This window comes from Neoarius graeffei, chromosome 3, assembly GCF_027579695.1.
Source record: "Neoarius graeffei isolate fNeoGra1 chromosome 3, fNeoGra1.pri, whole genome shotgun sequence".
NCBI classification, from domain to species: Eukaryota; Metazoa; Chordata; class Actinopteri; order Siluriformes; family Ariidae; genus Neoarius; species Neoarius graeffei.
The window spans coordinates 56,322,194-56,334,467 of record NC_083571.1 but is presented as its reverse complement, the minus strand read 5'-3'; the positions used below and the strand labels follow the sequence as shown (position 1 = coordinate 56,334,467).

The following is a 12,274-nucleotide window of genomic DNA, read 5'->3' as shown; positions in this document are numbered from 1 at the left end:
ATACTAAATCACTAATAATCAAGAAATTCAGCCCCAGAGCGCATTAGGTTTAGTTGTAGAAATATTTCCAAAAGTTTCACAAATTATTTTCCCAGAATGTTTAAGATTTTTTTTTTGCCTTAGTGTTTTACACACACACACACACACACACAGAGAGTATTGTGCAAAAGTCTTAGGCCCCCTATTTTTTTTTCCTTACAAACTTTATTACATTTTTCTATTTTATGACTTCTACATTATTGAGGGCGGCACGGTGGTGTCGTGGTTAGCACTGTTGCCTCACAGCAAGAAGGTCTGGGTTTGAGCCCCGTGGCTGATGAGGGTCTTTCTGTGCGGAGTTTGCATGTTCTCCCCGTGTCCGCGTGGGTTTCCTCTGGGTGCTCCGGTTTCCCCCACAGTCCAAAGACATGCAGGTTAGGTTAACTGGTGACTCTAAATTGAGCGTAGGTGTGAATGTGAGTGTGAATGGTTGTCTGTGTCTATGTGTCAGCCCTGTGATGACCTGGCGACTTGTCCAGGGTGTACCCCGCCTTTCGCCCGTAGTCAGCTGGGATAGGCTCCAGCTTGCCCGCGACCCTGAACAGGATAAGCAGTTACGGATAATGGACGGATGGAAATACATTATCGATTCAGTACAAAAACATCTTAGAGTCCAAACATTAGCTTTTTAGCACAAAATTAAATGTTACAGGAAAAAAAGTTTGTATCTGAGCAGCATATTACATAACAGACCACTTTTCAGATTAAAAAAAGAAAACATAATGAAGGCTGCTGGGTTTTGGTGCAAAATGAAGACGCGAGTGTGACACTCAAAGTGTCCAGAAGAACTGTGGCTGGTTCTGTAAGATGCTCAGTAAAACCTACAGCTCATTTCCGCATCAAACTGCACTCACTGGACCTCAGACTACTATTTTTTTTTTAAAGCAAAGGGTTGTCTCACACCAAATACTGACTTTGTTTCATTTATTATGGCTTACTGTTGTTTATAGAATTTTTAAATGTTGAAACATTTAATTTCCTTACTTTTTAAGCCATTTTTGGTCAACAGCATTTCTTTATGTGTGCCTAAGACTTTTGCATAGTACTGTATATATCATACTATATAAGGTGTAATGTATTTTCATAAATAATTATGATGTGTCTTTCCTTATGAATGCAATAAAGCATGATATGAATGTTTTATGATTATAAATATAAACTTCATAATTTCCTTTCAACCTTTTTAATCATTTAATCTTTTAATAACAGGCTTTGCTCTCTTATTAGTCTCACAAATGACTAAAAGATTACTTTTAAACTTGAAATAGAAAAACACTAACACGATTGACAAAGAGATAATACCTATAAAAATATCACATTCCAGATAACCTTCAAAGGAGGAAAAAAATAAAGCAAGCAAAGAGGAACAAGTGCTTTGTGATCTGCTTTGCACTTGCAGCTCTCACCCACAAGATGGAAGCATGCTGACATCTTCGTCCTGGAACTGTGTCTGGACATCAGACATGATCTTTTCTGAGTGGTAAAATCGCAGGATGACGTCTGATTCAGGCTATTAACAGACCAGCGGTGTTGGTGGTGGTCATGGTGGTGGTAAAAGTGTCTTTTATACTCATCGCCTTCAGGCTTTTTTTTCTCTGTATGATTAGGATTAGAGTTGAGCTGTGGTGAAAGGAAGGCTGGATATTTTTCCAAGGTTAATCTTCTGCCAAGAACCTGGAAGCCATGAACAATGATGACGTTCCTGTCAGTGGTTGTTCGTGCTTACATGATGTCGTGCTGGATATCGATGTTAGAGATGTAACCAGATACGAATAGATTATTCAGAATGTACAGATAATGTGCTCTGAACAATAGAAGCAAATTCAGATACAAATAGAAGATGCATCTGGTTGAGGCAAGAGGTGTCAGGACTGGGAACCAAACACTTATATGCTGGCGTGAGTGAGAGGTCAGATATGAATCTGGTCGGACAAATACACATTTACGCCGTCTATTCATTTCTCATTCGTTTAAACTATAGTTTTTTTAATTTTTGGAAATCTGGTTTGGAATGTACAAATAAAAATAACAACTGCATCACCAGGATTAAAGGAGATTGTGAGTTCAATGATGCCAGAGCTAAAACTGGCCATGACATACTCTTTCTCCCCATCAATCACAGTCACACTAGCCAATCATGGGTGTCTATGAGTTCATGTATGTAGAAGGGGGCAGATGGAGCTTTCCTCCACGTGTGTTAAACTGCCCTGTGATGCAACATGAGCAGCAGTTCACAAGACAACAAGATGAGGCTAGCTGGCTTCACATGTCTCAGAGAACGCATGCGTTAGCCTTCACACTCTAGTTAGTAGGTGTTGTATGATAAGAGAGAGCTGGGTGATGGGTGGGAGGGAACATTTTCAGTTTAGGCCACACCTACTTCAGGTTTAAATCCAAATCCAGACACAGAATACAGATAATGGCACTGCATTACACCTCAAACATATACCCCAGGATTTGAGTTATTTATTTATTTATTTAAAATTCCAATAAAAATGATAAAACTATTACTGGATCAAGTAGTTGATGTGTAACTCTGTGATGTACCTGGATTATAGGTGGACATCAAACACCGCCTCCCTCAGTGCCTCCGTGTCCTCCTCTGCAATGACTAAAGAAAATCACAGACACATGATTTTTTTTTTTAAGCGTGGAGCTATTTATCAGTTTTCCTGAGTGCTGAGCTAAAACACTAATTTGACAGAATGCTAGTCTGATGAGAGGCAGCCGGAAATAGAAAGATGATCGTGCAATGTGCTAGACGGAGCTAGCTGTCACTTGGTGAGACAGAACTTTCTGAAGCCAATTTGTAGACACACACAAACACACACGCACATCTACACACGCATATTCAAGCCTCATCCAAGGACGAGGAAGCAATTAACTGTGCCAACTCACCCCTCTCTTGACAGCTCCTATAGAGGTAGGTAGGTGTGTGTGTGTGTGTGTGTGTGTGTGTGTGTGTGTGTGTGTGTGTGTGTGTGCGCGTGCATGAGGAAGAATGTCTGCATATGTGCAAAACAGCATTCCTGTTCCTGCCCAGTATGGAGAAAAATATTTCCCTTACAAATTACCCAACAGTCTGAACCTAGGGGCGGATCCAGGAAAAAGGGAAGGGGGGGCGACGTCAACCTGGTAAGGCCAGGGGTTTTTAAATGCCTGGAGATGCATTTTGAGCTGTCAGAGACATGTTATAAATGAAATCTTTTAAAGAAAATTACCATTTCAAAAATATGTTTTAAAAGTAGGAACTTTCAAAACCATTTTATTTGTAACTGAAATTGATATGATCAGAGTTGCAGGTATATGCATAGAACATGATTACAACTGATATATGGTCATGTTTATGAAAGCTGCATTGTTATATAATGCATTACCACATGACGCACTACAGTAGTGTAGTACACTGACCACAAAACACCTTATATCAATAAATTATTACAATTTTAGCAACTGCAATCTGAGCTCCTGCTCAGGACAGTCAGTGTACATACAGTATAAGACAGTGAATATACCCAGGGAAAGTCAGTGGCCGCTTAAGACAGAGCTTATAGCGATACAGTGATTGTGTGAGTTGCATGTGAACAAGTCTGATAATAAGTCTTGGTTCCCAAGACTCAGCAAATTTCAAGCAGATTTTCTTCACAGCCATTGCAAAAATCAACATCTCTCACAGTCCTATCCACTGTCAAAAAAATCAAAGTGAGGCCCTGTCCACACGGCAACGGATTCAGGTGAATCCGATACAATTGTTTATCGTTTAGGCCTGGCGTCCACACGGCACCGGCGTTTTGGGTGCCCCAAAACGCAATCTTTTGAGAACGGGTTCCAGAGTGGAAAGATCTGACAACGTTGCCGTTGCGAAGTCGTCTGGATGAGTAGAACGGATTTGTTTACGATGACGTCACAACCACATGTGCTTCACGCCGGGTAGAAGTGTAACGAACTCAATGCGAGTTGTCAACAAATCCTATAACTTGGTTCATGAAACGCGCTTACAAAATATTTTCACGGTGAATATTTATTGTGTAATGGTGCAAAGTGAGAGAGAGAGAGACTCTGCCCTTAGGGCAGAGTCAATCCCGCCAGCAAAAATAGGGAAAAAAAGGAGCGATCTCACCTCTTCAGATGTTGGTTTAAGTCCTACAATACATTCCTCAAAAAGGGCGTAGAACAACAAATTAATCCATCAACATGTAGCATTCAATTTATTCCGGACCATTAAAGACACCGCCTTCTGCGTAGAATCATACATCATCCTTGCCGCCATATTGGATAGGTCAAAGTGGAGAATAAAGATGCCTCATTCATGTGCTGCGTTTAACTGTACCAACAGGTTTACCGTCCAAACGAGATCACATGGGATTACCTTTCACAGGTGAGACTGGAAAAATACTTTTCATTGTATTTGGTCATTATAACGTAATTTTACGAACAGATTTTCCTGACTTTGTGGCTAATATGAAGTCTCGCGCATAATAGTTTATGCGCATGCATCCTTACTTCTTCTATTGTTCTGGTATCTCCGAAGGGACCGTCTTACAGCGCCCCTAGAGGTGTGGCATGTGTATTGCATCGTTTTCAGCAAGCGTTGTGTTGCCATATGGACCTGATATTTTACTGATCGTTGCCCATTTGGACGCGATATTTTTTTAAATAACATCTCGTTGCCGTTGTCGTGTGGATGTAGCCTGAGACTCACCGCCAAAACGGCATGTGTCCCATGTACATACACAGGGTATAGTGAGCACAGGGATACACTATTAATGAATATGAGCAGTAGCTGGACAGCCAACACGTGTGTGTATGCAGTAAGTCTGCTGCAACATCTTATCATTTTGGCTTGTGAGCATGCATGTTTGTGATGCCATAAACATAAAAGGATGGCACACACCCTTTACATGTCGTCTACAGTGTAGTCTGGGAATATGTTATTATGTATATGCACGAAGTTCCCGTGCCCTGTTAAAATCCAACAGCACTTGTCCAGCTCACTTTTCATTGCTTTTGTGTCACAAGTGAAAAAAACTGAGCTAGGACGTAGGACCTACTATTCAATATAAACTCTTCCACTCAATCTCATATGATTTATTTTGTTTATTTTTAAAGCCTTAATAATTAAATAAAAAACAGCAGGCATATCTCAGTATCTGCAATACTAAAACCTTTTTTTTTTGAGGGGGGGGTCCTTAAATCCACACCAGGAACCTCTGTGTGTTTGAATCTCTAAGTGTGTATTAATGTCTGTTTAAAAAGAAGGTGACAAATTCCTTTCAACACTGCATTCGAATTTCAATTAATTAAAAGCTTTAGTACTTCAGTACTTTCTCTCCTTTAATATTTTTGCTTTTCGTTGTTACCATCATATTATTTGACTTATTTACCATCAGTAATGTTTTCTATGAAAGGGTACGTTTTTAAAAAATTCTCCAAAAAATACATTTTGACATTTTTCACCACCTTGTGTAGCAGAACAAAACAGGTGAAAAATAACTTCTCGTGTCAATTTTTGCCAATTTTACTGTTCCTTTCCAATATGTTTTCCACTGTTACCGAACACTGGAAGGGAAAACTGGGAGCGAAATCCCGAACACTTAGTATATTACTCACTGTCGAGGATTAAAAATAGTGTCCACAAGACAGCACGTCACAGCCAAGCACGCCTGTCCGCCTGTTTTCCAAGTCGAACAGGAACGGGGTCCGTTTCTTATGAAAACTTTCTGCTGTCAATGTGACTGTTGTCATGATCTGCTTCTCAAATCAAAATCCTTTACAAAGAGGCCTTTTGGTAGGTTTAAAGACGTGTTTAAAGTCAAGCATTAACTGTAATTGGAAAAGCATTAGTGTTCGTACTGAATAATGGTCTAGAACAGGAGAGAAGAATGAGATTTGAGACACGATAAACAAACCCTTGTTTGTTTATTCAGTTGGGAACAAAGTGTCACATGATGCTATACTGCCTCCATTAATGACAGTGGTATTGCACCTAACATCTTGCGTACACATACATATACTTAACAGCAAGTATAAATCAGTCTTTAGTCTTCTAGAGGCTGAGCTTTAAAAAAAAAATTAAAATAAGTAGCATGTTATACCAGTCTCGATCACAAGAAGTTGATGAGTCATGAGAATTAATTTTTTCATTATTACTGGTTAAAGTGTAAAGATAATGACTTCATCTCTTTGCATAGCACCACATATAAATACAGTACCAGTCAAAAGTTTGGACACCCATCTTCATTCATAGGTTTTTCTGCATTTTTTTAAATTTTCTACATTGTAAAACAATACTGAAGACATCAAAACTATGAAATAACACATGGAACATATCTGGAATTATGTGGTAAACAAAAAACAATAATACAGTGTTGCTTGAAAGTTTGTGAACCCTTTAGAATGTTCTATATTTCTGCATAAATATGACCTAAAACATCATCAGATTTTCACACAAGTCCTAAAAGTAGATAAAGAGAACCCAGTTAAACAAATGAGACAAACATATTATACTTGGTCATTTATTTATGGAGGAAAATTATCCAATATTACATATCTGTGAGTGGCAAAAGTATGTGAACCTTTGCTTTCAGTATCTGGTGTGACCCCCTTGTGCAGCAATAACTGCAACTAAACGTTTGCGGTAACTGTTGATCAGTCCTGCACACCGGCTTGGGGGAATTTTAGCCCATTCCTCCGTACAGAACAGCTTCAACTCTGGGATGTTGGTGGGTTTCCTCACATGAACTGCTCACTTCAGGTCCTTCCACAACATTTCAACTGGATTATGGTCAGGACTTGGCCATTCCAAAACATTAACTTTATTCTTCTTTAACCATTCTTTGGTAGAACGACTTGTGTGCTTAGGGTCGTTGTCTTGCTGCATGACCCACCTTCTCTTGAGATTCAGTTCATGGACAGATGTCCTGACATTTTCCTTTAGAATTCACTGATATAATTCAGAACTCATTGTTCCATCAATGATGGCAAGCCATCCTGGCCCAGATGCAGCAAAACAGACCCAAACCATGATACTACCACCACCATGTTTCACAGATGGGATAAGGTTCTTATGCTGGAATGCAGTGTTTTCCTTTCTCCAAACATAACGCTTCTCATTTCAACCAAAAAGTTCTATTTTGGTTTCATCCGTCCACAAAACATTTTTCCAATAGCATTCTGGCTTGTCCACGTGATCTTTAGCAAACTGCAGACAAGCAGCAATATTCTTTTTGGAGAGCAGTGGCTTTGTCCTTGCAACCCTGCCATGCACACCATTGTTGTTCAGTGTTCTCCTGATGGTGGACTCATGAACATTAGCCAATGTGAGAGAGACCTTCAGTTGCTTAGAAGTTACCCCGTATTTACCCTGTATTATGCTGTGTTCACACTTATACCGGTATGAAAGTGGTATAACTGTATCAATAGAAAGTATACCGGTACAGTTTAGTGCATCTGTCCACACTAGCAAGAAATGTTTGCGGTTTTCTTTCACGGTAGTTGAAATGCGCGTGCGCGAAATGTTTCCGTGGTTACCGAGTAACTTCCTTCCGAGAATATATGGCATCCGTTATTTCGAGATCTCGAGAAAACAAAACAATTATTTCATGATCTCAGCTGGATCACTGTACCTCCGTCCGTAGAGACGAAGCCGGGCCAGTCTTCTGCGGAGGTGCCGCGGACTAATTTTGAAATTATCCCTTATTAAAAGACTTAATGCAATCTCTCCCTGTGTCAACCCCTGATCAAAATATTGCCTTATTAGGTGATCGATTATTCCAGACATTCTAATGACCAAAGTTGCGTCTATACAGAATGAGAAATAGCCCCAAAGTCAGCATATCACAAGTCTCTTGGCGCACCTGAATGAACCATTTCTCAGCTGTTTACTCGAGATCATGAAATAATTGCTTTGTTTTCTCGAGATCACGGAATAATTGTTTTGTTTTCTCGAGATCTCGAAATAATGGTTTTGTTTTCTCGAGATCTCGAATTAGTTGTGTTGTTTTCTCGAGATGCTGAATTAATTATGTCGTTATCTCAGGATAACAAGTTGAATAAAAAAAAAGGATTATATGAAGGGCCTCTCTCGGCTTCCGTACGGATGAAACAGCGTGTGTGTGCTTTTTGTTGTCAATGTACAGTCTGTATTTCTGGTGGTCATTTATTCAGTTGAATCATATAAAACACGCGAGGCAGTTGAGAAAGAAACAAACGAATCTCCGTTCTTCACTATGTTATTCAGCGAAGACATCGATTGAGGTGTGTGACTTTGCGCATGCGCCTTATATTTGTATCGATACAGAGCCGCTTCATCTGTCCACACTACGCAAAGCGCTACAGTACCGATACTGTACCGGTACGAAACCCATACATTTGTGGGTTTCGTACCGATACAGTTATACCGCTACAGTACCGGTATAGTTGCTAGTGTGGACAGGTGTTGCAGTACAAAAGTAGTTTCGTATCGGTACAAAATCCCTAGTGTGGACAGGGTAATAGTCAGCAAGGTCCTTTGTGACCTTGCTGACTATGGCTACGTTTACATTAGACCGTATCTGTCTCGTTTTCTTCGCGGATGCCCTGTCCGTTTACATTAAACCGCCTGGAAACGCCGGGAAACGGGAATCCGCCAGCGTCCACGTATTCAATCCAGATCGTGTCAGCTCTGGTGCTGCGTAAACATTCAGAATACGCGGATACGCTGTGCTGAGCTCTAGCTGGCGTCTCATTGGACAACGTCACTGTGACATCCACCTTCCTGATTCGCTGGCGTTGGTCATGTGACGCGACTGCTGAAAAACGGCGCGGACTTCCGCCTTGTATCACCTTTCATTAAAGAGTATAAAAGTATGAAAATACTGCAAATACTGATGCAAATACTGCCCATTGTGTAGTTATGATTGTCTTTAGGCTTGCCATCCTTCCACTTGCAAGTGGTAAGTGATATGCGCTGGGATCTCACACACAGCGGCTCAGTCCCGAATCACAGCTTGTGCACTTCACTCGCGTGCTCTGTGAGCTGCGCAAGGCCGGAGTGCGCACCCTCCAGAGGGCACTCGCTGTTCAGGGCGGAGTGATTTGGAGAGCCGAGCGTATCCGTGTATTGGTGTTGCTGTGTGCACGCAAATCGTGTATTGGTGTTGCTGTGTGCACACTAATCGTTTTAAAAACGTTAATCTGATGATCCGCTGATACGGTCTAATGTAAACATGGGCTATTACACGCCTTGCTCTTGGAGTGATCTTTGTTGGTTGACCACTCCTGGGGAGGGTAACAATGGTCTTGAATTTCCTCCCTTTGATGACGCTTTGCACAATATTGGCATTATTGGCAGCTTCATGAAGTAGTCACCTGGAATGCTTTTCAATTGTGCCTCATCAAAAGTTAATTAGTGGACGAGTTTCTTGCTTTCTTAATGTGTTTGAGACCAAAACAGTAAATCGTAAATAATAAAAATACAATAAATAGCCCTATTCCACACCACAACTGCAGTAATCCATATTATGTCAAGAACCGCTCAACTAAGCAAAGGAGGGTTCCGGCTGGCGCCCGTCACGCTCATCATTGACGAACGTAATCCATCAGTGATGAAGAGAAAATTACTAGTAGTCGTCACAGTGACGAATGTATTTGTCATCTTTTTCATGATCATCTTTTCTAGAAATCGCTCCACAAATCCCTCCGTTTGCTGAAATCCAAACCCAGTGAAGACATGGTGGGAAGCCAGAGTGCAAACGATGATCACGTGCTTGTGACCAATGAAAATCGACTAATCATAATGACCAAATGAGTGCCAAGATTTTGACCAATCGCAGTGCGTCTTAATCGGCCTGGTGTGGTGGTGTAATTATCACTGTGTGAGCCAAACAATGACGCAGTCTAAACTGGTGAAGTTTTTTGGGCGGTCTTCTTCAACCACTGATTTAAGGGCTGAAACAAGTCAAGTCAAGTTTATTTTTATAGTGCTTTTAACAGTAGACATTGTCACAAAGCAGCTTTGCAGAATTTTAATTACTTTAAACATGATCTAATTTTATCCTTAATCTATCCCCAACAGCCATGGGGAGGCACACGCAAAGCCCCTATCATCCCCAAGCACATCGGATAATAAAAAAAAAACAAAAAACACCAACATGAAAAGTGCTGTCAGCCGGCAAACGACTGAAGGGCTCCATGTTTTGGAGGGCATGACGTGTTGAGTTCCTGTGGTGAATGTATGATGTAAACCGTGGTGTCATTCTGTGTTCAGTTAATAAATCTTCGGGAAATTCAGATTCCTTCACTGTTGGTTGGTCCAAGACTCTTCTTGACTGTGAAACTGTTCAAGTTTTCTGTTGAAGTGAAAGGTAAGGGGAGTCCTAATACCTCTTTTGAATAATTCCATGCTGAAATAACCTTAAGGCTAGATGGCCTTTTGATTTCATAAAATCAGTGTGATACATGTTTATTTCTGCAATATCTAAAAAAAAACCAGGCCATTCTGTGGCTGGGAAGTGATTTAATTTGAGGGGATTCCTCAGCAAATAATGTGCATGAAATCACTCACTTCACGCAGTCAGGCAGACAGAGGAAGTCCGTATGCGCATGCGTAGGTTTACCTTCTTCTTCTTTTCCTTCTTTTGGGTTTTACGGCAGCTGGCATCCAGTGTTGCATTACTGCCATCTACAGGTTTACCTTGACCGTGCACTGACAGTTACATCACTCTGTCGCTAAACGAACAGCTAATCACACCGAGGTGCTCGCTGACCGCCGATATTTATTAGTTTGGTCCTGCGTTTCCTTTCCTTCGCAACATAACATCTTTTCTTCTCGCTTTCTGTTACTGTAGTCGGTCTTTCACATTTCATTTGCATCCTCCATTTTCCTCTCCTGTTTCAAATTTGTATCCCACAATGCCTTGCGCGAACAGGGAAAGCCCACCACGTGATGCATGACATAGTATCTTGAATTGGGTCATGACAAAGCAGGGAAAAAATTGCGGAGAATTGAGGTCCACGTGGTTCTAAATTCATTATCTATTTGATTTTACAAAAAGCTAATAAAATTGGAAGTCTGTGATTTGAATTCAGTAGCTTTCGGTCCACTAAACAAAAATAACCGGGTGTCAGGGAAAATTCTTTTTATGACCTACACTTGAAAAATCTGAAAGGCAGTCTAGCTTTAAGTAAGCTCAAACTAAAGAGGTTTATTTTAGTCTGATGGTGCACAGGCTGCCCAAAATCAAGTCTTTCTTATTAGAGGCTGGAGTGGAGCCCAAATTGTATATGTAATGGAGAGGCCTAGCTGTATCTGTACAAATATTTGAATTGTGCCAGTTTGGTTAGTATAAACCTGCATTCAGTCCACTTTGATATGTCGGTAACTAAGAAAAAAATACAGACCAAGTGAAGAAAAAATAAGAAAAAGTGAAGAATACTTCTTCGACTTGATTTTTCAAGGAAAAAAAGTGGAGAATATTTTTCAGAACCCAGGAGGAATGCTGGTAAAGACAAATGACATCCATCATTACTTTAAGACACGAAGCATCTTTTAACGAATAAAGGAAAACAATTTGATTCAAAGGTGTGTCCAAACGTTTGACTGGTACCATAAGTCTGTACACTATGTGTGTGCATGCTGATGATGCATGTACCTGTATCCTGGAGATTAGAGTGCGAGTTAGATGGAGGTGGAAAGCTGTAAGAGCGAGCTTGAAGGGTGGGCGGAGTCTCATGACTGATGCTCTTTGCCCGCTTGCGACACTCCACCGCCAGACGTGAGCGACATGCCTTATGACAGTTCACACCACACACTGGGAGAAAAGGGGAAAGAAACAACAAGGGATGGTGCAAGTCAGGAACGAGAAAAAAAAGGAAGAGACAGGGAGAACATGTAATAAAAGATAAGGAGAGAAAATGGAGTGTCTGGAAGAGGATGGATGGATTCATGCTGAGGAAAAGGGGAACAGGGGAACAATGGAGGAGCTAATGTGTTTATAAATGTGTCTCAAAAGTCCAGCAGGACTGGGGGAAGGAATGTGTTTTCACACACACACGCTTAAAGTGATGGCCACCAACATGAGCCTGGAGATGGAGAGACAGCCTGACACAACTATACAGAAATAGACAGAAATGAAGACATGACCAAAACAAGCACATGTAGGAGTGTGACAGTTGAGTAGAGAGCATAGACATCTATATTAGTGCCCTAGACAACAGATTGTGCACAGCTGAGACAAGAAATATAAAGAAATACAGA

General features: G+C 40.8%; 1 protein-coding gene across 7 annotated transcripts in view; it reads right to left on the bottom strand.

Moving 5' to 3' along the window:
• The window catches only part of LOC132883417 (RAS guanyl-releasing protein 2-like), a 111,882-nt gene that overhangs the window by 36,107 nt on the left and 63,501 nt on the right, over positions 1 to 12,274 (bottom strand). For 5 of the 7 annotated variants that reach the window (XM_060917040.1, XM_060917042.1, XM_060917041.1 and 2 more), the window contains 3 exons: positions 11,670 to 11,828; positions 2,587 to 2,650; positions 477 to 1,776 (listed from right to left, as the gene is read on the bottom strand). In XM_060917040.1, coding sequence (XP_060773023.1) covers positions 2,592 to 2,650; positions 11,670 to 11,828 — 218 coding nt within the window. In that variant the 3' untranslated portion in view covers positions 477 to 1,776; positions 2,587 to 2,591. Of the gene's footprint in view, positions 1 to 476; positions 1,777 to 2,586; positions 2,651 to 11,669; positions 11,829 to 12,274 lie in introns of those variants that run through there. The other 2 variants (XM_060917044.1, XR_009654322.1) reach the window with 2 other exon arrangements.